The sequence below is a fragment of the Microcebus murinus genome, chromosome 2, assembly GCF_040939455.1.
Source record: "Microcebus murinus isolate Inina chromosome 2, M.murinus_Inina_mat1.0, whole genome shotgun sequence".
In the NCBI taxonomy this organism is placed as follows: Eukaryota; Metazoa; Chordata; class Mammalia; order Primates; family Cheirogaleidae; genus Microcebus; species Microcebus murinus.
The window spans coordinates 49434682-49457229 of NC_134105.1; the positions used below are offsets into that span (position 1 = coordinate 49434682).

The 22548-nt window shown below is 34.6% G+C and overlaps 2 protein-coding genes across 4 annotated transcripts in view; one reads left to right on the forward strand and one right to left on the reverse strand.

Moving 5' to 3' along the window:
- The window catches only part of ALG6 (ALG6 alpha-1,3-glucosyltransferase), a 51816-nt gene extending 48041 nt beyond the window's left edge, over positions 1-3775 (forward strand). For both annotated transcript variants that reach the window (XM_020288992.2, XM_020288990.2), the window contains exons 14-15: positions 126-324; positions 1843-3775. In XM_020288992.2, the coding sequence (XP_020144581.1) occupies positions 126-324; positions 1843-2040 (397 nt within the window). In that variant the 3' untranslated portion in view covers positions 2041-3775. The remainder of the gene's footprint in view (positions 1-125; positions 325-1842) is intronic.
- Positions 3776-6174: 2399 nt separating this feature from the next.
- Positions 6175-22548, reverse strand: part of ITGB3BP (integrin subunit beta 3 binding protein) — a 63708-nt gene continuing 47334 nt past the window's right edge. For both annotated transcript variants that reach the window (XM_012767122.3, XM_012767119.2), the window contains exons 5-9: positions 18613-18691; positions 18091-18184; positions 17626-17685; positions 11224-11271; positions 6175-6509 (exon numbers count right to left, since the gene is read on the reverse strand). In XM_012767122.3, the coding sequence (XP_012622576.1) occupies positions 11225-11271; positions 17626-17685; positions 18091-18184; positions 18613-18691 (280 nt within the window). In that variant the 3' untranslated portion in view covers positions 6175-6509; position 11224. The remainder of the gene's footprint in view (positions 6510-11223; positions 11272-17625; positions 17686-18090; positions 18185-18612; positions 18692-22548) is intronic.

A 22548-nucleotide genomic window follows, 5' to 3' on the forward strand; every position in this document is an offset into this window, starting at 1 on the left:
GTAAGTCAAAATAATTTCCATTTAATATTTTTAATATGATTCATGTAAACTAATTTAAAATTCTTTTACAAAGTAACTATGGTTTGGATTGATTCTTTTGATTTTTTAAAAATTTTCCTTTACAGTATGCTACCTCTTCTGTTGAAGGATGAACTCCTAATGCCCTCAGTTGTGACAATGATGGCATTTTTTATAGTTTGTGCATTCTCCTTTTCAATATTTGAAAAGACGTCTGAAGAAGAACTGCAGTTGAAATCCTTTTCCACTTCTGTTAGGAAGTATCTTCCATGGTTTACATTTCTTTCCAGAATTATACAATATTTGGTAAGTTGTTCAGTTTTTAAGGAATGGTATATTTTTCAGTATTTCAATAATTTTCAAATTATTGAAATTTCTTTTTCCTTTTATAGCTTTTTGAGATATAATTCACATATATCCACACATTTAAAGTGTGTAATTCATGTTTTTAAGTATATACCCAGATTTGTACAACATACAATACTGTACTGGAATACTGATATAGACCATCTCCATCACTGCAGAAAGTTCTATTGTACAGTACACTGGTCTAGAGAAGAAAACTGACTACACAATTACATAAACGTGATAATTATTTTTATTGCTCATTTTGGCATTTAATCAAATGTGACCTTGTAATCTTATTTAACATTCTCCTAATTAAATGGAAAATTCTTTGAGGCCAGATGATTACATTTTCTTTCATATGCTCCACTGTTCTTTTTTTGAGACAGAGTCCACCCTGTTGCCTGGGCTAGAGTGCCATGGCGTCAGCCTAGCTCACAGCAACCTCAAACTCCTGGGCTCAAGCAATCCTTCTGCCTCAGCCTCCCAGGTAACTGGGACTACAGGCATGTGCCACTGTACCTGGCTAATTTTTTCTATTTTTAGTTGTTTGGCTAATTTCTATTTATAGTAGAGGCCAGGTCTTGCTCTTGCTCAAGCTGGTCTTGAGCTCCTGAGCTCAAGCAATCCTCCTGCCTCAGCCTCCCAGAGTGCTAGGATTACAGGCGTGAGCCACCGCGCCAGCCCTTCACTGTTCTTTACTAAAACATTAGCTCACTGTAAGCATTCAGTGAATATAAAATGTAATTTTTCATTTGCCATGGAAAACTTTTTCATAGACAAGTTCTCGGGATTAGCTTGGAATTTGCATATTGATACATAATAGATGTATATATTTTGGGGATGTGTGATAGATAACTCGATATATTCATATAATGAGTAAAGATCAAATCTGGGTAATAGGGATTTCCATCACCTTAAATATTTATCTTTTATGTTAGGAAAATTTGAATTATTCTTTTCTAGCTACTTTGAAATGTACAATAGAGTAACTGTATTCATCCTACTGATCTATCAAACACTAGGTTTTATTTCTTCTAATTGTGTATTTGTACCCATTAGCTTAGAATTTTATATCCTTTGGGGACCTAGGGCTCCAAGGGGATGCCATGAATTTAACCCTGACTAGCAGTAACATCTATCCCAGATATCTTTCTTCAGTGCCTGGGTGGTATGAAGTATTATGAGATAGGTGTTCTCAGGCTTTGGCTATATGTGGGAATCACTTAGCTTTGAAAAGTACTGGGGCTACTCTAGAGATTCTGATTTAATTGGTCTGGGGTGTAGCCTGGGCATTGAGATTTTTAAAACCCTTCATATGATTCTAATGTAAAGCCAAAGTTGAGATCTACCAGGAGAGATTGGACCTTCAACCTTCACTTTAAATTCTGTTCATTTAATAGCTACAAATCAGTGTTATCAGTACATTATGTTTCACCTTCCATTCTACTTAATAATACTTTTTTTCCTCCCTTATAGTTTCTTGTCTCAGTGATCACTATGGTCCTTCTGACGCTGATGACTGTCACACTGGATCCTCCTCAGAAATTACCAGACTTATTTTCTGTATTGGTGTGTTTTGTATCCTGCTTGAACTTCCTATTCTTCTTGGTATACTTCAACATTATAATCATGTGGGATTCCAAAAATGGAAGAAATCAGAAGAAAATCAACTAGTTGTATTCCTAAACAAATGTGAAAATGTGAACCGTGCTAAAAGGTTTTGTGAACTTTTTGCTGTGTATAAATGAAATTATCATTTTAAGAATCATGGAACTATAGGAAAGGAAATCATGAAAAGTCATCATTTTCCATACAAAATAAACGTATGTCAGGACCAAAGAACAATGGAAGCTTTTATTTTCTGTCTGTTGTCTGGCCAAAGCATTGTAAAAAATTGTAGTTTTATTAATATTCACAGCTATTCAAGTGGAAAAAGAAGAGAAAAATGTCCTTAATCTCAGTGTTTACTTAGGAAATATACTCTATATATTATGTCTTGAAAATTTTGAGAAAGATTTCTTGGTCAGGTGCAGTGGCTCATGCTTGTAATCCCAGCACTCTGATGCTGAGGTGGGAGGATCACTTGAGCCTTGGAGTTTGAGACTAGCCTGGGCAACACAGTAAAACCCCATCTCTAAAAAAAATTAAAAAATTAACCAGGCATGGTTACACACCTATAGTCCTAGCCAATTGGGAAGCCAAGGCAGGAGGATCGCTTGAGCCTAGGAGTTAGAGGCTGCAGTGAGCTGTGGTCAGGTCACCGTGTTTTAGCCTGAGTGACAGAGCAAGACCACATCTCAAAAGTGAAAAAAAAAGAAAGAACTATTTCTTGATTTTTGCTTTGTCTAAATCTACTTTATCAGACCATATAATAGTCTGATGAGAGAATTGAGCCCCTTCTTTTTATAGGAAATCACCAATTTTGGTATTCAAATTTAGTTTTCCTTACATTTTAGAATGCAATTAAAGAAGTTTATAAATTATTTTTCAGGGAATTAGATATGTGATAATCTTTTTAATTACCGAGAAGGCAATTTAAACTGTTTGAAGTTTGAACATGCCTTGTTACATGTACAAATCTGAATTTCTTTTTAACAAGGCAAAAAGATTTAAACCATGTCCTTTATTTCCAAGAATGCAGATTTACTTGAATCCAATTAAAAAATGAATTTTCCTAAGGAGAAAAAAAAGAACTTTCTTGAATTTAAATCTAAGTTTGAAATCTAAGTAGTTTGAGTGAAATCTTTTTAATTATTTATGATCACTAGTTCTAAACTTCCATAATCATTCTGTTTCACATTAACTGCATTATATAGGATTCCATCCTTTTCTTTCCTTTTTTTTTTTTTGAGACAGAGTCTCGCTTTGTTGCCCAGGCTAGAGTGAGTGCCATGGCGTCAGCCTAGCTCACAGCAACCTCAAACTCCTGGCTCAAGCAATCCTCCTGCCTCAGCCTCCCAAGTAGCTGGGACTACAGGCATTCGCCACCATGCCCGGCTAATTTTTTGTATATATGTTAGTTGGCCAATTAATTTCTTTCTATTTATAGTAGAGACGGGGTCTCGCTCTTGCTCAGGCTGGTTTCGAACTCCTGACCTCGAGCAATCCGCCCGCCTCGGCCTCCCAGAGTGCTAGGATTACAGGCGTGAGCCACCGCGCCCGGCCAAGGATTCCATCCTTTTCTTGTGACATGGTTCAAGGTTACCACTGCCAAAGCATTGGTTCATGTCATGCTTCATGTTAACTTTGTCTTTTTAATACTGTATCCCTCTATATTGGCATAAGCTCGTCTTTACTGTAGTATTCAACTGGCAGAAATAATGTATGATATCCATGTTGTAATTTCTCATATAAAGATATGTGTTCTTTAGTCTCTGTGATAAAAATAAAACAATCATTTTACAATCAACCTGTTTTTTAGTGAATATATTTATTTCATAAGATAGCATTAAGGCATATTAAGTGGTGGTATGTTTTAAAACGGTGCAAATCAAACCACATACACACAAAGAAAATTTGGTTCTGGATATGGATAGTTGCATGCTGATGCAAGGAAGTATATGTCTGATAAAGGAAGTGGGTTTAGACAAAGCAAAAATCAAAAAGTATTTCTTTCTCAAATAAATGTGCATAAAGACTCAAAGGGCAGGTCAGCACAGAAAAGCAGCCTTGAATGGCTGCCGAATCAGCAGGAACATTGCTGTCCATGGTCACCATCTGTAATCACTGTGCCCAAATGTCAGCATCTTGGCTGGCTGGTATAGACTTCTTTTTTAAATTTTGTTTTGTAATAGTATACTTGTGTTTAACAAAGAATATTGATTTAAATAAATGATGAAATTTTAAGTTATAACTTCTAAATAATTGGAATAGAAAAACTTTATTTAAAAATAAAAGTTTTATATAAACATTAGTAAAATAGAATGCACCTGTATTCAAGGTATCCCACAGGTAAATTCTGTAAATACATGCACATTTTTCAGATGATTTAATCATATTGAGGTATACTGTAGCTTTTATAGAGACCTGTAGCCATTGTCTTATAAGTCAAGTGTCTTTCATATCTATTAAAAACCAGTTTAAGAGTATACTTTGAACTTAGAGGGATTAGGTTCCAAAATACCAAAAATATCCAGCAATGAATAAAGATCACAGAAGTAGCCAATTCCAAAGCACTTCTCTTAGCTAAACTCAGGATTATAAGGATGCTTTAAAGATATTCAAGTTATGCAAAAATATTAAAGATAGATTTTTCACCTTCTTCACTAATATACCTATCAAAAAATGAATCATTCTAAGTTATTTTCAAGTACATTTTAGATGGAAGAGGCATTCTGAGAAATGCAGTTTTCTCAGTTGCCAATAAACTTAGGTTTGCTTCTTAAAATGAAGAGAATGGAGTGTATGTTCATGTATCATATAAGAGGCATACAGAAGTCATTTTCCCTTGAGGCCTCAGGGAGGGGAGAAAAATCCCCGATGTAGCATTCTGTCCAAATGATAAACCACAACTAAGTGAGTGAAACATTTACAAAAGTCAAGACAGCCAAAGAAGCCTCAATAGAAAGAAAGAGATGGATAGGATATAACTAAATAATGGTTCAAGTAACACAATGGTTTCAAGTCTCAATTGGTCTCTCTTGTGTTATGTTCATTGGAAGATCAGGGCCAAGTATATCCCCTCCCCCCACAATATAAACATTAGTTTTGTGTGTGGTTCTTTCTGCTTTGTCCTTCATGTGGCCTCCAAGGGTGATAAAGCGAGAGTCATCCGATCTACAATGAAGGGAACTGGAAAATGATTCTTAGCAGACCCAGCTGTTCTGAAAGGCAAAAGCTTAGTGTATCAAGAGGTCAAACATACAGTAACTGGTTTAATAGCATTAAGCACATACCTGCATAATTTGGATTACATATGAAACCAATCTACTTCTTAACCCTGTATTTCCTAACTAATGTAGGTTACTTTATAAAATGTTTTGGCTATATCCTAGGGTTAGTTTTCAATCCTAGAAAAATCCCTTTTAGTTATCTTTGGTAACATCCTATTATAAGGACTGTATCATAAAGTATTTTTAATATTTAGCAGATAGATTATCTTTAAAAATCTCATTTAAATAGTACCAAGAAAATCATTAATGAAGGCAATCAGGTTTAATAGTTAAGGGGGTTACTATGTAATAACTATGTCATTTATATTAATAATTTTTAAAAAAACACTTTCATTTTAAAAAGTGAATCTGAAGTTTCTCTAAGTGGGAAATGAGTCATTTCAACTTTAATTTGTTAAATTTTGTTTCATATTTTCATATAGTATTTTTGTTTTCATGATACACTGAATCATATGACATATTTTATACGACTTTTGTCAAAACTTACAGGAAAGTTCCAAAGGTAAACATTTTTTTCCCTATGGAATTGGTCAAATATAGAATTTTTTATCAAGATAATAATATACTCTGTGATTCTCCCTCTCCCCTTTGTGAGTGACAACACAAACCAATGATGATACAAAATACCACTATAGAACAGATATTTAATGCTTCAAAATAATTTGGAAGGGATCACATACTGCCCCATAATACAGGTCTTTTCTTCAAATGCAACAGTCTGTGTAGTTTAGTTCAAAAAAACTCAATATTTAAATGTCTGTACTGAAAAATGCATTCCTGCATTTTATAAAAGGTGTGAAATTTAAAAATTTTAAAAAATAAGCAGCTGGGGCTTTAAATGGGAAAACTGGTACCTAATTCCACTCACCATTACATTTAATCTGAATTTTAGGAAAATATATAGCTTTACCAAAGGTGCCATTTTCTGATATGCTTTATTAAGTCTATCCACAAATGATAAAAGTATACAGAAATGTATGTGATACAAAATACAAGTCAAGATCCTCCTGTACATATTGGCTTTATGTTAAAGGGTCAAGAAGAAATGTATTATTTACATTGAGATTATCTACTGGTGTGTGTAGAAAGTTTAAATTAGCTGCAAGAAATTTTATCTAGACACGCACCTGCCTAGTGCTATGAGCTGGTATTTACTGGGCAGATTAATTACAAATATTTCTCTGTTCCTTTAAATATGATCAGGCAGATGCAGAGGTTGCTGCTCATAGTGAGTGCATTTCTTCTAAATGCCTGTGGGATATAAAAGGTGATTATTACATCATCAAGAATTAGTTTCCAAATTAACATGCATCTCATACATGACTTAAGAAATGATTTTAATACCCGCTTACCATGTAATTCAGTACCTACTTTAGTTAGATACTGGTAACTTCTTGTTTGCTTATTTTTGAATCTTCTAAGGAAGAATCACCTTCCCAAATAACTGCCAATATGACTACTCTGACATACCACTCCTCACCTTGTGTGTCCATACTTGAGATACTTCTGAGAGAATTTTAAAACTCCAATATGACCTACAGAAAATGCCAAATTTACATGCCTTTGTCTGTAAGCCTCAGGGGCCTTTTAGCAGGTGTCTCCTCCAACAGCTGCCCCAGGGGAAAAAAAAAAGACAGTATTTACTGTGTCAGATGCCTCTTCAGTGTGTCCCTCTGGGGACTCCTAGTGGTGGTAAAAGCTCTTACTCTTTTGGCCTTGTGACCCTAGTGTGAGAAGCCTTTGAAGAAAGCAGCCATTGGCAACTGATGGCAAACATTCCCATAGGGCCTTCAAGAAATGACCTAATCATCCCATCCAGAGGTAATCCATGTCTGCTCTGAATTCCTGTAACACTGCTTATTCTTCATGTGGTACTTACAGTAGAGAGGAATGTTTATATCCCTCCATCAGAAGGGGAAGGAAATTCTGTCAACTCTTCCTCTTTCTATACCCCATGGAAATATGACAGATTTGATTGGTCAAAATCTGGAACATTCATTGGTCCACATTTTACTAGTAATATTACAGATAAGTATTTTTATATAATTTTCTTCCCCACTGTGTAGATTCCCTCTCACTGCCTACTCTCAAGTCCAATGGGACTTTTCTGTTTCCTAATTTCATGTAAGGAAACCAACCCGTTCCGTGGCTCTGACTTGCGACCAGGGTTGTAAATGCACATCTGTGGTCTTCACAGCTTTAGGCACATGGACTTGGGTGTCTATTTCAAAGATTAGCTTTCTCTTCAGGTTCAGGAAAGCACACAGAGTCCAAGATTTAGATTCAGTGTGGGAGAGAAGAGGTTCTATTTTGGCTTTAAGGCTTAATCGGCTTTAGTTACCCCAAACTTCCGATAGAGGGCCTGCCATGTTGGAGGTTATCAATTTCTCCACAATCAAGTTGATACTTTGATCCTCACTGGATTCACTATCCTCGTTTGTACTTGCTATTGGCCAGAGCCTGGAAAGAAGAGTCTGAACTTGTATCACTTATAATAGCTTGCCTTACATTGTTATTGTTTCATGTGTATAAACCTTATCTTGCTAGGTTTCAAAGGTTGTCATTTTATACAGTGCTTTGTTCAAACTAAGCCTCATACTTTCTTTCTTTAACCAAGTGATTTATCCACGTTGTTACTAGATAAAGTATCCCGGTTATCTTCTGTTACTATTAGCCAAAATCATGTTTTTTCTCTTCCCCTCTTTTGATGGTTTTAGCACTCTGCCTATGGCCTCTGGGTTGCTGTCACCCTTACTTTCTCTCTTATTCTAACAATATTTCATAAAGGCTTCATTTTTTAAAAGCCCTGAGAATGAATTTTTTTTGTTTTTGAGACAGAGTCTCACTTTGTTGCCCAGTCTAGAGTGAGTGCCGTGGCGTCAGCCTAGCTCATAGCAACCTCAAACTCCTGGGCTCAAGCAATCCTTCTGCCTCAGCCTCCCAAGTAGCTGGGACTACAAGCATGTGCCACCATGCCCGGCTAATTTTTTGCATATATATATTTTAGTTGGTCAATTAATTTCTTTCTATTTTTAGTAGAGACAGGGTCTTGCTCAGGCTGGTTTCGAACTCCTAACCTCGAGCAATCCGCCCGCCTCAGCCTCCCAGAGTGCTAGGATTACTGGCGTGAGCCACCACGCCCAGCCTGAGAATGAATTTTTATGGGACAATCCTCCCCACTGAACATTTACAGGTCAAGAGGAATAATCCCCGAAATGTGAGGAAGGGCAGGAGCTGTTGTGCAGACAGGGAAGGTGGCCACAGTGGTATCTGGAGTACTATGTGTGTCCGAGGTTTCTAGGACATAGGCAAAATCAAGGAGTTCATACCCTCCCTTATTCTTACTGGCAGGGCAGCTATGACAAATGCACAAAAGAAAAGCAATGAGAGAACATGGAGGAGAGGGATCTGGGAAGCCTAGTAGAAGGTGAGTTCTTAGCAGGTTTTGAAAGAAGGGTAAGATTTTGACAATGATGAGGGAAAAAGCATGCTAGGCAGAGGAGACAAGAACAAGGGTAAGGAAGAAAGGCACTTTCTGGGGGATGTGTCTGGGAAATGGCGAGTAATCTGGAGTGAATGAGGCACAACGGAGAAATTGGAAAGGTAAGCTGTGATCAGATCAGGGAGAGTCCTGAATGTCAGTTTAAATTTGGATTTTATTGTGAATATGGTAGAGTGATAATTTTTAAAGTACAGATTTGTCCAATAGGAGGATAGGCTGTAGGGGCAAGGGACTAAAGGGCAGAGAGGTTGGTTACAATGGGGATAACAATAATCTGGGAGAGGTAATGAAGGAAGAAACTAGTCCAGTGGCCTGGAAAGAACTAAGCATTTTCAGAAGTAATATGATCTGGAAGCAGTTTGGATATGCAGACAAAAAGAGACAGAATTTTGAGCTTTTTAGCCTGATCAATGGAATGATGCAATCCCTAGAAAGGTAGAAGGACAATTTCAAAGGAGAAATGATGAAATCAGTATACTTGAGGGACATTGTATGGCAGCTGAAATTGTGGGTTTATAGCTCAGTAGGGAGGTCACAAATAAATTTGGAAACCATATACAAGAAGGTGAAAACTAAAGTCAGGGGAATAGATGAGATCATGAACAAAGTGCTCCAAATGGGAAGAAAACACTGTCAAAGCAGAATCCAGGCCAGGTGTGGTAGCTCACACCTATGATCCTAGCACTTTGGGAGGCTGAAGCAGGAAGATCACTTGAGGTCAGGATTTCAAAACCAGCCTGGGTAACATAGCTAGACCCTGTCTCTACAAAAAAATTAGCCAGGCATGGTGGCATGTGCCTACATAGTCCTAGCTACTCAGGTATTCGGGAGGTTAAGGTGGGAGGATTGCTTATGTCCAGGAGTTTGAGGTTACAGTGAACTATGATTATGCCACTGTACTCTAACCTAGGTGACAGTGAGACCCTGTCTCTTAAAAAAAAAAAGATATCCCCAAATTGTGATGATCTTTACTAGAATCCATGAACAGAAAGCTATTCTCAGTATTCTAAATTCCCCGTAAGTTTATTAATTAGAATGTCATATACTAAATGTGTATATTTATTTGCTTAAACATATACCCAGTTATGATATTTTATAGGTGAGGAAACTCAGGTACAAGGTCAAGAATATGTACCCACGATCACCATCTAATACAATATTTCTCTGATGGGTTTTTATGAGTCAGAAATTTTATAAAACATCTAACCTTAGAATGAATGAATATAGGTATATGCGTGTATATGTATATATCTCTATCTATCTATCTATCTATCTATCTATCTATCTATCTATCTATCTATCTATCATATCCTTAATATTAGTAGGATATAAAATCCTAGGTCAGTAGTGAAATCTGACATTCATAGATTATTACTATGCAGTGGTCAAGAGGATATGTTCTGGTGCCAGACTACTTAGCTTAGTATCCTGGCTGTGTCTCTTAGGTAATTCTGGGATAAGGTAATTAGCCTTTTTGTGCCTTAGTTTCCTCACCTGTAAAATAAAGATAATAACTGTATCAAACTCACAAGTTGTTGTGAAGATTAAATGGGATATGTACAAAGCACTTATAACACTGACACATAGAAAGTGCTCAATGTTAGCTGTTATTATAAGCTATTATTTATGGTATACAATAGAACGATCATTTTAAGGAATGAAAGTGACACAATTTTCTATATAAGATCATTGCAGTACTTTAAAAACGGCTTGTTTCTTGAGATACTATTTCCAAAGAAGAGTATTTTGGGGATAAAATATAACTTTTATTTTGCTTTAATTTTTTTCCCTAAGTGACACCAAGAAACACCTGGTTAGCTTCTAAGAATCTTAATTAATACTGACACCACAAAGTCTGGGATGATGCCAGTTCTTAATGTGAATGTTCAGTTACAGGTGCACTAAACACTCATATCGCCTCATGACTCATATTGCTTCTAGCATATATGTTATTATATAATAAGCTACTTATAAACATGTAATTTTTACTTGTATTGCTGAATCAATAGGAATTGTTTTGAAGGTATAACTAGTTAATCTATAATTATTTACTTAATTTAGCACATTTCAAAATTTAACAGATTTGTTATATCTTGTTTAGTCGGATGTGTTTTATAGAAATTATAACCTACCTGTTGGTATCTATTTAGCTATTTATACAAAAGGTGCTCAATTAAGGGCCTTCTTTATACCCAGTTAAAAATGTGCCCTCACTGACTTTTAAAGCTAGCCTAGTCAGCTCTAAAGTGTTATTTTATAATAAGCCTCTAACTCACAGATCTTGTGTCCTCCTGTTGTTTATAAGAAGAGATGAAAGATAATTTCAACTAAAGCTCCAAAGCTCATGCCCCTGTTTCCTTACTGAAAGCACCAAATCTGATAATGCAAGTAAAATGTTTCTACCTGAACAAAACACAGTGAAATTTAACAAGGTTAAACTGAATTAGAAAGGTAAAACAGTACCTCAGTTTAAAATGGATTTAAGGAATTCATAGCTGTCAGGATGACATTCTGTATGAAAGAAGAAAGATTGTTTTTCAGAAAATAGTCCAAAGTAACTTGTCACAGTATATGACACAGAATAAATGCTGAATCGAACTGAAATTAAAATAACCTAAAGCTTTATTTTACATTATATTAATAAATAGCAGTTTGGGGGCTACAGATTCTCATTTCAATATACTACTGATTCGATTTCAGAATGTACATTTTAAAATTTGTTTTGAAAACTGCCAAGACATTTATTAGTATGATGCATGCTTAATACCATTGTTAGTATACTTTTTATGGTTTATTCTAATTTCTTGTCATTTATGCTAGATTCTATACTCCTGAGGGCAGGACTACGTCTGCCTTGATATCAGTTTACCCCAATGCTAGAACAATGCCTGGCTCATAGTAGGAATCCAATGAACATTAATGAGGTGTGTAAGGACATAGTAATTTATAAGTTTTTGAAAATATTTAAAAATTCCTAGTGGCCATTTGCTGTCATTAATTCACACATCCATTGCCCTGTATTGTGGTCCTTCTTTCCAGGTTCTGTACTAGACTCTGGGGCTACAGTACAGAGTTAAGACTTGTTTGTTTGCCAAAAAGGGGCCTAGAAAGAGTCCTGCAACCAGTTACAATGCACTACAACATTATACATTTATAAAAATTCAGACAAGTGTTGTGGCAGCCTAGAAGATGAAGCAATTTAGCTTTACCTAGGAGAGCTGGGGAGAGCTTCAGAGGATGTGACATCTGAGACAGACCTTAAAAGATAAGCAGTAGTTTGCTAGACAAAGAAGGAAGAAAGCACAATCTAGGTAGTGGGAAAAGCAGCAGAGAGGCCTGGAGTCCTGAAAGATTCCAGAGGGCTGAAGCATGTCGTATGGATAGTATGAATAAAAACGACCATCTTCTTCCTATCTGAGGTCTGAGCTGGAGGAGAAATCACCTAATATTTAATAATTACTCAAGTCCTGCTTTTAACTGTATAAGTAGCTATATAACACTAGAAACATCAGATCTATTATATATGTGTTTAAAATATATAAACCACTTACTTAGAGAATTTATTCAACTCTTTTTTGTGGGGCTTTTTTGACTAAGAGTTAAAAATGGAAAAAAAGTTCACCTGTCAGGTGACATAAAGCCAATTTCTACTAAATGTGCCAGAATAATTTTTCTCCATCTCAAGAACAGTTAGTCTTCAGTCTATTCATTACTGTCTTTTTATAGTATTTTTATTTAATAAAACCTATTAAGACTACCATACAAATCTCTTTACTTATGCTTTTATCTTTTAACTGATCAATTTTTATATTGCTGACATCCCTTCTTCACCATTTGCTCATTTAAAAATTCATAGTATGTGAGATATGTCTCTAGGGAAAATGTCTATAAAATTTGTTACAGCTGGCAAATGTGTATGAGTCAGTGATAGCACATGACTAAATGCTTCACAGAAAATAAAATTTGTTTCTGTAGTAAGCAGAACTGTTTAAATGTTATTTATTTTTATGTTTCAAAGAAAATATATTGTGAAGTGTTGCATTGATTTAATACGCAACAATGTCTGTGTACACGCTGTAGAAGGAAAATTTATGAAACCTTTGCACAACTCCTTTAATTGAATTTTCCAAATCTCTCACCACACACAAATAATCAATATCTTCTGCAGAGAAAACCAGTCAGAATTATTACAGTCTTTCTTTTCAATTTTGTTGTCATCAGCACATACAGAGCACCTGGATATTTGTAATGTCTGATAGCAAGTTACTTACACCTCTTAAACACATAATTGCTACTAAGTGAGCCCAAATCTATAGTTTTTTTTTACTGATTTTACTTAAAAAATTTTTTTACTGATTTTACTTAAAAGAAAAATTATCATACTTCTAGTAAAGTATTAAAAAATTTAAATCATGGAAGAAATTATTAAAAAGGCTGTGAAAAGTAATAAACAGTTTGCTTTTACTTAAATCCTAGACAAATCTGAAGTAAGCATTTTTAGCAGCTGAAATGAATCCCCAAAACAGTGATGAATAGTGTAAAACAAGAGCATTAACATTATTAATAGGAAAGGTATGAGCCACGTATAGCATACATGGCAGCTGAATCCTTATAAAGAGCTAAGGCCTACAGTTATACATTAATGTATATTTGTGCTACCAAAATTAATAGCTCCATTTTTTATCTCCAGATAAACCTAGAATGTTAAAGCATAAGGGGGAATTTTTGTTGTTTCTCCTAAATCTCATCATGTCTAAAATTCAAACCTCAGTGCTTTTAAAATTGAAGTATATGTTTGAAAAAAGATATTGTTTAATGTTAAGATAAAATAGAAAAAACTAAAAGGTTAGTAATCTTTTGGGAGTAAAATTATTTAGCTGATGTGATGAATACTTTTTCAAGCCTGAGTAGGGGAAAGAACAACATATTTTTATGTTTAAAAATACTTCAGTGGGTGGTTAGAATGAAAAGGCAGTATCAACCTATTTTATAGTCTTAGAACAGAGGGAGTTTAAAATTTGTCTAAGAATTTGATAACTTTAAAATCCTATAACCAAGATGAATTTTACAATGAAAGAACACACTAAGTTAGCTAAAGAAAACAGGAACATTATAGTGTATATTTTTTTTAAAAGAACAGAGCTAGAAATTCTGAAATATTTTCTATTATAAACAGCTGAAACAATCAACTTTTTTGAACAATGTGAAGTTCAGATGGTTACATTTCATTTAAAATATGCATACTGCAACCTACACAATTATTTTCACAGCAGATAAAATATGTTTTGGACTGAAGCTAAATGTCTTGATTTCATATCTTGGCAATTGCTCTACAATTTGCTTACATTCTTTTCAAAAACATTTTGTTTATTGGAAGTACTAGTCATAGACAAACAATGATGGTATTTTTTAATATCTCCAAGAAAATGAAAACACTAAGTACTACATAATGCCATCTATTGACTAAGGAATATCTGTATCAAGTTGTTTTAAGTAGAGGTTGACTATGTAAAGTAAATAAATTTCATGCTTTACCATGTGATGATAATGTGACATTCCATCTGTATCAACTCACTGAATGGTCATAAGTTTTAAATCTTCACCATAACAAATTTAAAATAATTTTGAAAATTCACATCCAAAGCTAACAGAAAAAGAATCTTTCATTTCACTATTTTCCTAATAGTCATAAAGCCAGTATTATTGAGGAAAACGAAGTTAAGCTTATTTCCTAAGTAATTGAAGAAAGAAGTTCCTTTGTTAAAGAAATCTGTATTTAGCAGGGGAGATCCTCTTTTATGCATACACTCCATCAAGGCATTCCCTGATTTACAAGGTCCAGCTCTTTTGAAAACTATAAAAATCTCAGTGTGCCTTTTCATGTTATTGTGTATGTTTTATATTTCTCTTGAATAAGTTATATAAAGCCTTAACAATGTATGTCAGATGTCTATTTATTTAAAACACTGCTATTGTTATTTTTACAACTACACTCTTCTTCCTATAATAAAGACTGCAACCGAAGTTAAATGGAACTGCCATTGAAATGAAAAAATAAATAGAACTAAGAGACTGATTTGAAGGGGCAATCTGACTGACTTTCAATAGAATTTACATAATTTCTAATATTATGAAGATTCCTAAAACATTTTTAAATTTAAACAATTCTGGGTACTAGCATAATAAAAGAAAAAGGCAAAGTAGAAATTTCTATAAAAAGCTGAAGGCCAGATCTCAAAATAAGAAACATAAAACACAAATTAATTTGAGATGTCAAAAAATTAGCAAAATCCTCTTAAAGGGGTGAAAATTCTTAGCTTAGTAAAAAAAACTTACATTAGTGTGTGTTTATATTTATATATCAACTAAACCAAAAAAGAAAAAAAAGCCTCCAAAACTAAAAATATACACATTAGGAATTAGAGAAAGAGGTAGGAAAAACATTCAGCAAAATGACTTAAACGCAAATTATAACAAATATAAGCGTTAATCTGTTTTTCATGCAACATTAATTTTCCAAAATTAGTTGGAAAGCTAATGATGTTTAGAATACCTCAGGAAATATAAAGAGCTAGTAAACTCTTGCCAAGAAACAGAAATGGAAGATGACTAATACATAAACACAACATAATACATATTAATATATAAATATTATATTATATATTTTAAAACTCAGTTTTCATTTAAATCTCAACAAATAAAATGAATGATTATTAGAATCTTTTTTTTTTTTTAAGAGACGAGGCCTCGTTCTGTCACTCAGGCTGGAGTACAATGGCATGATCATAGCTCTCTGCAGCTTTGAACTCCTGGGCTCAAGTGATCCTCCTGCCTTAGCCTCCAGAGTGATTGGGGCTATCGGTGTGTACCTGGCTGATTTTTTTTTCATTATTTTTTCTTAGAGATGGGGTCTTGAACTCCTGGCCTTCAGAGTTCCTCTCATCTCAGCTTTTGGAGTTGCTTGGATTATAGGCATGAGCCACTGTGCCCAGCTATTATTAAAATATTTAAAACATGATTTAGTAATACAATCTCCTCTACACATGAACAAAACTCAGTCCTTTGGGAAAATCTGGTAATGGGCAAGTCTTAATGCCTAAAATAATTGAAAATAGTTTTAAGGCTGATCATGCAAAACACACAAAGAATTGATTGATATATATTGGCTAACTGACAGGAGATGACAAAAAATATCCCCTAGAAGGAAAAATTTTAATGAAGTATTAATATTTTCGGAAAAAATTTTTTTACATTATTAACTGTGACAATTCAGTAACTTGTTCTGGAATTTTTCCCCTTGATTTCTCAAAGCTGTTTGTAAAAGCCAAGTATGTGAAGCCTGATTCTAATTAGTTCTAGGAAATTACATATATTTTTATCAAATAACACTATTGGCATAGAATATAGAGAAGAAAGATTTTTTTTTTCTAGCTGGGAAATAATAAATATTTCAATTTCCCATTATGATCCTTTAAAACTTGTCAAGTTAGGAGAGACTGAAATCACTGAAACTCAGTTACACATTCTAATCAAGTTATACAACTAAAGCAAGACAGAAGAGATCAGATCCCAAGCCATGTTCTTAAATTCTTGGGATCACAGCAGACGTCAGCTATTCAAGTGAAAGGCTCAGGAAGCTGGCTAAACTCCCTTCCCACATGAGCTTTGAGGCTGGGCATGGTGGCTCACGCCTGTAATCTTAGCACTCTGGGAGGCCCAGGCAGGCAGATCGCTCAAGGTCAGGAGTTCGAAACCACATGAGCTTTGGAAGAGTCTTGCCATGGCTGCTGCCCTGCCATGACTCAGTTAACCAAGGGATCTGACTTGCTGGGAATCCCAGCACTTTCCATCACAAACTTACTCCTGGTTTATTATTACAAGTCCTAAACCTTAACATACTAATACTAGATTGTTGAAGCAGTTTCAGTTATGTGTCAAGTTTGAATCTGAAAGTTGGGATGACTGGATGATTTCATTTGTTAGGAAAAGACAACATGGAATAATGAAAAGACCATACATAGTTTTTGAGATCAGATTGGTCTTTAATCGGAATTCCTGCTGTCACTTAAGTAGCAGTGTCTTTGGGCAAATTACTTAATATTTTTTGTGTCTTTGTTCCTTGTCTATGATGACAATGATAATACAGTATAGCTATCTTGCTGTAAAGATCTGTTGATCCTAGTATTAAAAATATAGTAATTATTGGTAGTCATTGGCACTTAAAAATGGTAGACTGAAACATGGCTATTCATTTCAAGGCCTAATACTACTTGCAAAGATTGCTAAATGGTATCCGTACTGGTACTATTAAAACGATCACTTTTACGTTGGTCTAAAGGTTTTAATATCATATAGTCCATGATTAATTTGCTCATTGAGGTGTGGCTGTGTATTTCCTATGGGAATTTAAAAACTGCTAATTTAGTTTCCCATGCTATGAAATGCCTGGAGGCATAGGAGTTCATAGTAGATGAAACATCATTAATGATTTGAAAGAGTCCAGATTACTGGTTATAAAATAACTTTCAGTGCTTTGTGTATCCTTCTAACACACCACTGAAAACTGTAGTACATCTGTGCATTGTTGCCCCTATTTTTCTGTTTTCTTAAAAAGAAATTTTAATGAAGAGACAAAACTAAATCTTACACTGAAAATTGTATTTCAAAAGACATATAAAAAGTTCAATCATCAGAGAAGTTGATCTCATCAGATACTGTCTTCTGCTAAATGCAATATACAGCTTTTCAAATGAGATTCATGGTCTTTTAAAAGAACACATTAAAAAGAACCCATGATGATTGGTTTTAAGTAGTGAAATGAGGTAAAAATATCTCTTTATGTTAAACTAAAACACAACTCTTTACCTTTGTGAAGAAGTCCTGAACTCTTCTTTTCAAATAGTTTTTGTTTTGTTACTTTTGTCACTAAAAGAAAAAAAATTCCATATTAAGAATTAACATGGAATATGAATAGTTTCTCATTACTTGTAAGAAACAACTTTATAGCAAAAATAATTCAAAGTCATACATATTTATAGGTATCAAATATAAAATACAATACTTTATTATATCTTATTTTTAAAATGAATGCTACATAAAAAAGCCTACTATCAGTTTCCAAAATATATTCTTTTCCTTCACATTCAAGAGGAATCCCTAAAATAACATACCACGGTAAAAGATATGTGGCTTCTTATTTAAAGAAGGCAATAGCATTTTTATCACATGCCTAGTAGTGGTATATATAAGGATGTCCATCAAATTTAAATGAGAAAAATTATAGTTTATCTTTAAAATTATTGTCATTGAAAACTCATAAATTCTTCTTACTCAGTTCTTTGGTTTTCTGCATTTCTCTTTTTAAGAAACATGATGTACCGGAGATACCAATGAGATTTTCAAGCTCTCTACTGCCCTCCAAAGCCTAAAAGAAAGCCATCTTAAATGAGTTTAGTAAGTTCTCTACATGTATAAAATTATCAACAAACCTAGAGAAAATGCAGTATACATTGTTTCCTTCATTTGAAAAATTTATATTCTATATTAGGAAATTTAACTTCTTCTAGTAGGTCAACTATTTCAAGCCCTAAAATGCCTGAATAAAAACAATTTGTTATTAACCAACTAGAGTAAACATAATCTACAAATTTACTTAAATGTAAAAAAGTCAGATATTACTAAAATATTAAAGTAATGTTCTTATAAGAAAAAAATTCCCATGAAAAGTAAATTAAACATACTCTCTACAAATGCTTTCCTGGATTAGATTATCTAATCAGAGGCTTTTTTCCTATTATCCTTTCCAAATGAGGTAGTAGAAGTATGAAAAACTGTGTGGAAAAAAAGGCAAACCTGTATACTATTTAAATTTTGCATTATCTCCATGATTTCTTCTGATGATTTCTCAACTTTGGATAGCAACATCATGAATCTAGAAATGAAGAAAAAAATATTTACCAAGAGTATTTAAACACAGCAAATCATTTTCAGAGCTTTAATTCCTTTTAAAAGAATTTAGATTCAGTTTTCTAATCCTTTCTTTACATTTTTCAAAGTGGTAAAAGATATAAATGTTCCTCTTTCATTCTTTCATTTCTTTACCAGAACAATATATATTATCAACTATCATCTTTCAGAGTTTCACTTCCTCTCATTCTCACTGAACTGCTCCTTTCTCCATAATGCCACCTTGAGAACACGAATACACCGCTGTTCTCTTCTTTACCTTGACCTGAGTCTATGAATCAGTATCACACAGGGACTTTCTTTTAATAAAAAATACGTTTTATGACTTTAATATAGTTAAGTATGAAAAAAGATATGAGGGCAATCTTTTAAATTTGAAAGTAAAGAAAGGAAAGGAAGAAAACTTCACTTGGAATTTTACCTTTGGAATGTATCTCCAGCTAGCATTTTGGAAAAATTCTCGTACATTTTTAAAAGAAATTTTATAACTTTATATCATGCTTTCTTTACTTAATATAACATGACACACATTTTTTGAGCCACACAGTTCATATGTCTGTAATTTTAATGGCTGCACAATACGCTATCTAGTAAACCTACCAAAGATGATTTAACCATTCCCTTATTGTTGTAATTTTAGTTTCTTTCTCAATTTTAAGATCCCATTGCTGTATATGATAATCTATACCAACACAGTCTAATAGAAATATAATGCAAGCCACATATGTAATTTAAAATTTTCTAGCAGCCACGTTAAAAGGAGTAAAAACCAACAGGTAAGCATAATTTTAATAATATATTTTCTTTAACCCAATATATCTAAATTATTACCATTGCAACATATAATCAATATAAAAATTATTGAGTATTTCATACTCTTTTTCAAATCCCATGTGTGCTTTACAATTACAACACATCTCATTCTAGATTAGCCACATTTCAAGTGCTCATTAGCCACACGTGGCTAGTGACTACTGTTTCAGACAGCACAAATCTATACTATCAATTTTATAAGAGAAACCAAAAATTCTATTCAAATGCTTTTCAAGATCACATCAGTGCTAGATGTGCTAAACATTAATTTCTGTGCTATTAAAAATAGGACAAATATAACAAAATGTTAAAATTTTCACACATAATATATATGTACAGTATGTTTCATCTAAGTAAAATTTATATCTAAGTATATAAATAAGAAATGGAAACTTCACAGCATTATGCAAAAATTAAAAATTATGAGAGGACAGAATTATGGGTGATTTTTTTCTTTAAAAATTTTCCTTTATTATTATGTATTGTCAATTAAAAGTCATCTGTCGGAGGCCCTAACTGCTTAACAGTGGAACCTGGTTTGAGAGATAGTGAGTGACATAAAGGGATTCCTGCTCTTCCCATTGGGCTCCAAAAGCCTGCAGGAACAAGAGGATGTAAGTGACCCCTACCCAAGCTGGGACCCTCTACCTTCCACATGATGCCAAAGCCTGCTAAGTGCCATAGGGTGCAAGGTGGAGGCAAATAAGCTATTAATACTTTGCTATGAGAAGGAATCCTGGGAACTTCTTACCTTGCATCTTCCATCCCTTTCCTGGGAGGAATGGAGTGCAAGGGTATTTCCAGGCTGGTGTGGTGGCTCACGCCTGTAATCCTAGCACTCTGGGAAGCCGAGGCAGGCGGATTGCTGGAGGTCAGGAGTTCGAAACCAGCCTGAGCAAGAGCGAGACCCTATCTCTACTATAAATAGAAAGAAATTAATTGGCCAACTAATATATATATAGAAAAAATTAGCCGGACATGTTGGCGCATGCCTGTAGTCCCAGCTACTTGGGAGGCTGAGGCAGGAGGATTGCTTGAGCCCAGGAGTTTAAGGTTGCTGTGAGTTAGGCTGATGCCACAGCACTCACTCTAGCCTGGGCAACAAAGTGAGACTCTGTCTCAAAAAAAAATAAAAAAGAGTATTTCCAAACTGTCTTATATCATAAAGAGCTGATAATACTCCCTTTTGACCTTCAAGGAATTGTGTGGGAAAGGCTGGGTCCTGTAGGGCTGCCATCTTGAATAATTCCAATGGGCACTTACATAGAATAAGATGTGAATGGTACCCCCAGGAGTTGTGCAGTGTAGCATCCCTAAAGGACCTACTAGCAGCTCTCCCAAATAAAGTTACCGAGGAGCTCAGCTAAGCAAAAGGTCTTTACAACCTTTGAGAATTATATGGACTAAGTATCAATTATCTGGGGACGTTGTTTCAAGACATCCTTGACGGCCGGGCGTGGTGGCTCACGCCTGTAATCCTAGCACTCTGGGAGGCCGAGGCAGGCGGATTGCTTGAGGTCAGGAGTTCGAAACCAGCCTGAGCAAGAGCAAGACCCCGTCTCTACTATAAATAGAAAGAAATTAATTGGCCAACTGATATTATATACAAAAAAATGAGCCGGGCATGGTGGCGAATGCCTGTAGTCCCAGCTTCTCGGGAGGCTGAGGCAGGAGGATTGCTTGAGCCCAGGAGTTTGAGGTTGCTGTAAGCTAGGCTGACGCCACGGCACTCATTCTAGCCTGGGCAACAAAGCGAGATTCTGTCTCAAAAAAAAAAAAAAGACATCCTTGACATGCCTAAAGCTGCTTTTTCAGGGACATTTGTCTCTACTGCAGGATCAAGTAGACTAGTGGACATACCATCGTTCCTCTATATTCTTCTTGCTAGAGGAAATCAACTCTTTCAACCACCTTGATAGCAACTAAGTTTCCATGGATCGTTTTGTAACTGTCATACAACTGTTAAATCCTGAGAAATTCAGAAAGTGTGTTCTTTTCCACATCTTTTGAATTATTGGAGAAGCCTTTATAATCTTTGGAGATAAACTACTTGCTGAGCAGATTTTGGGGGAAATGTGGCTGCCACTTTCTTCATTCTAGACAAAATGGCACTTCTTATACACATACTTAATCCCACTTATGCTGGAAAGTAAATTTTGCCTGCTACTGAGAGCCTCTTTCTATATATTCAGTGCATGGTTCAAATTCTACTTTGCTGCCCTAATACAGCACTATTGTTTGCTTAGAGTTTTTAATATCATCTTGATGTTCCTTCACTAATTTATTTCTGAAAACCAATAACGTTTCATTTTGTTAAGCTGCCTTCAGAATATATTTCTCAAGTTTATTATGGTATAAAATTTCAAAGTTATTGTTGCTCTCCCTTTCAAGTTGGTCAGAAGTATCATCAGTGGGTGCCATTCATATCTTACAGAATACAGTTCCTTTCAACAGATTTGCCTCTGGCTAGACTAAATTGGATCAAATATTTTATCTTATAATGGCCTTTTGAATCATCCAGATGTTGATGGGCTACTGCATCCAGATATCTAGTGACTGCTACCAGTTTCATGGTATTCTTACAAGATTTGATCAAACCCTGTATTATGATCAAAGACTATTGTAGCACAACTTGAGGAATATGAAATCTTGGTCCTCCTTGAATAAACATTTTTCTTGCTTATCACTAGAGTAAACATCTAGCAGCTTTCTTTTTTAGCATCTTAAGTTTTTCCCTTAAGAAAGCCTTATGTCAAAAATTCAGGATTTTCAGTGCATTTTTCCAATTTGCTTAGAAGAGTCTCATTGTGAAACTCAGAGTTTTCTCATATTCCTCAAAGAGAAAGTCTTTATTGTTCTAAAGACCAACTGAAATTAGATGCTACAGCCAAATAAAATCCAAGGGAAGCATTGGATATATCCATTAATTATGCTTTTAACTCCCTCTATATTAATTTCTTCAGTCTTAAGCAAGTCATGTATAACTTGACTATCAAAACTATAATTCTG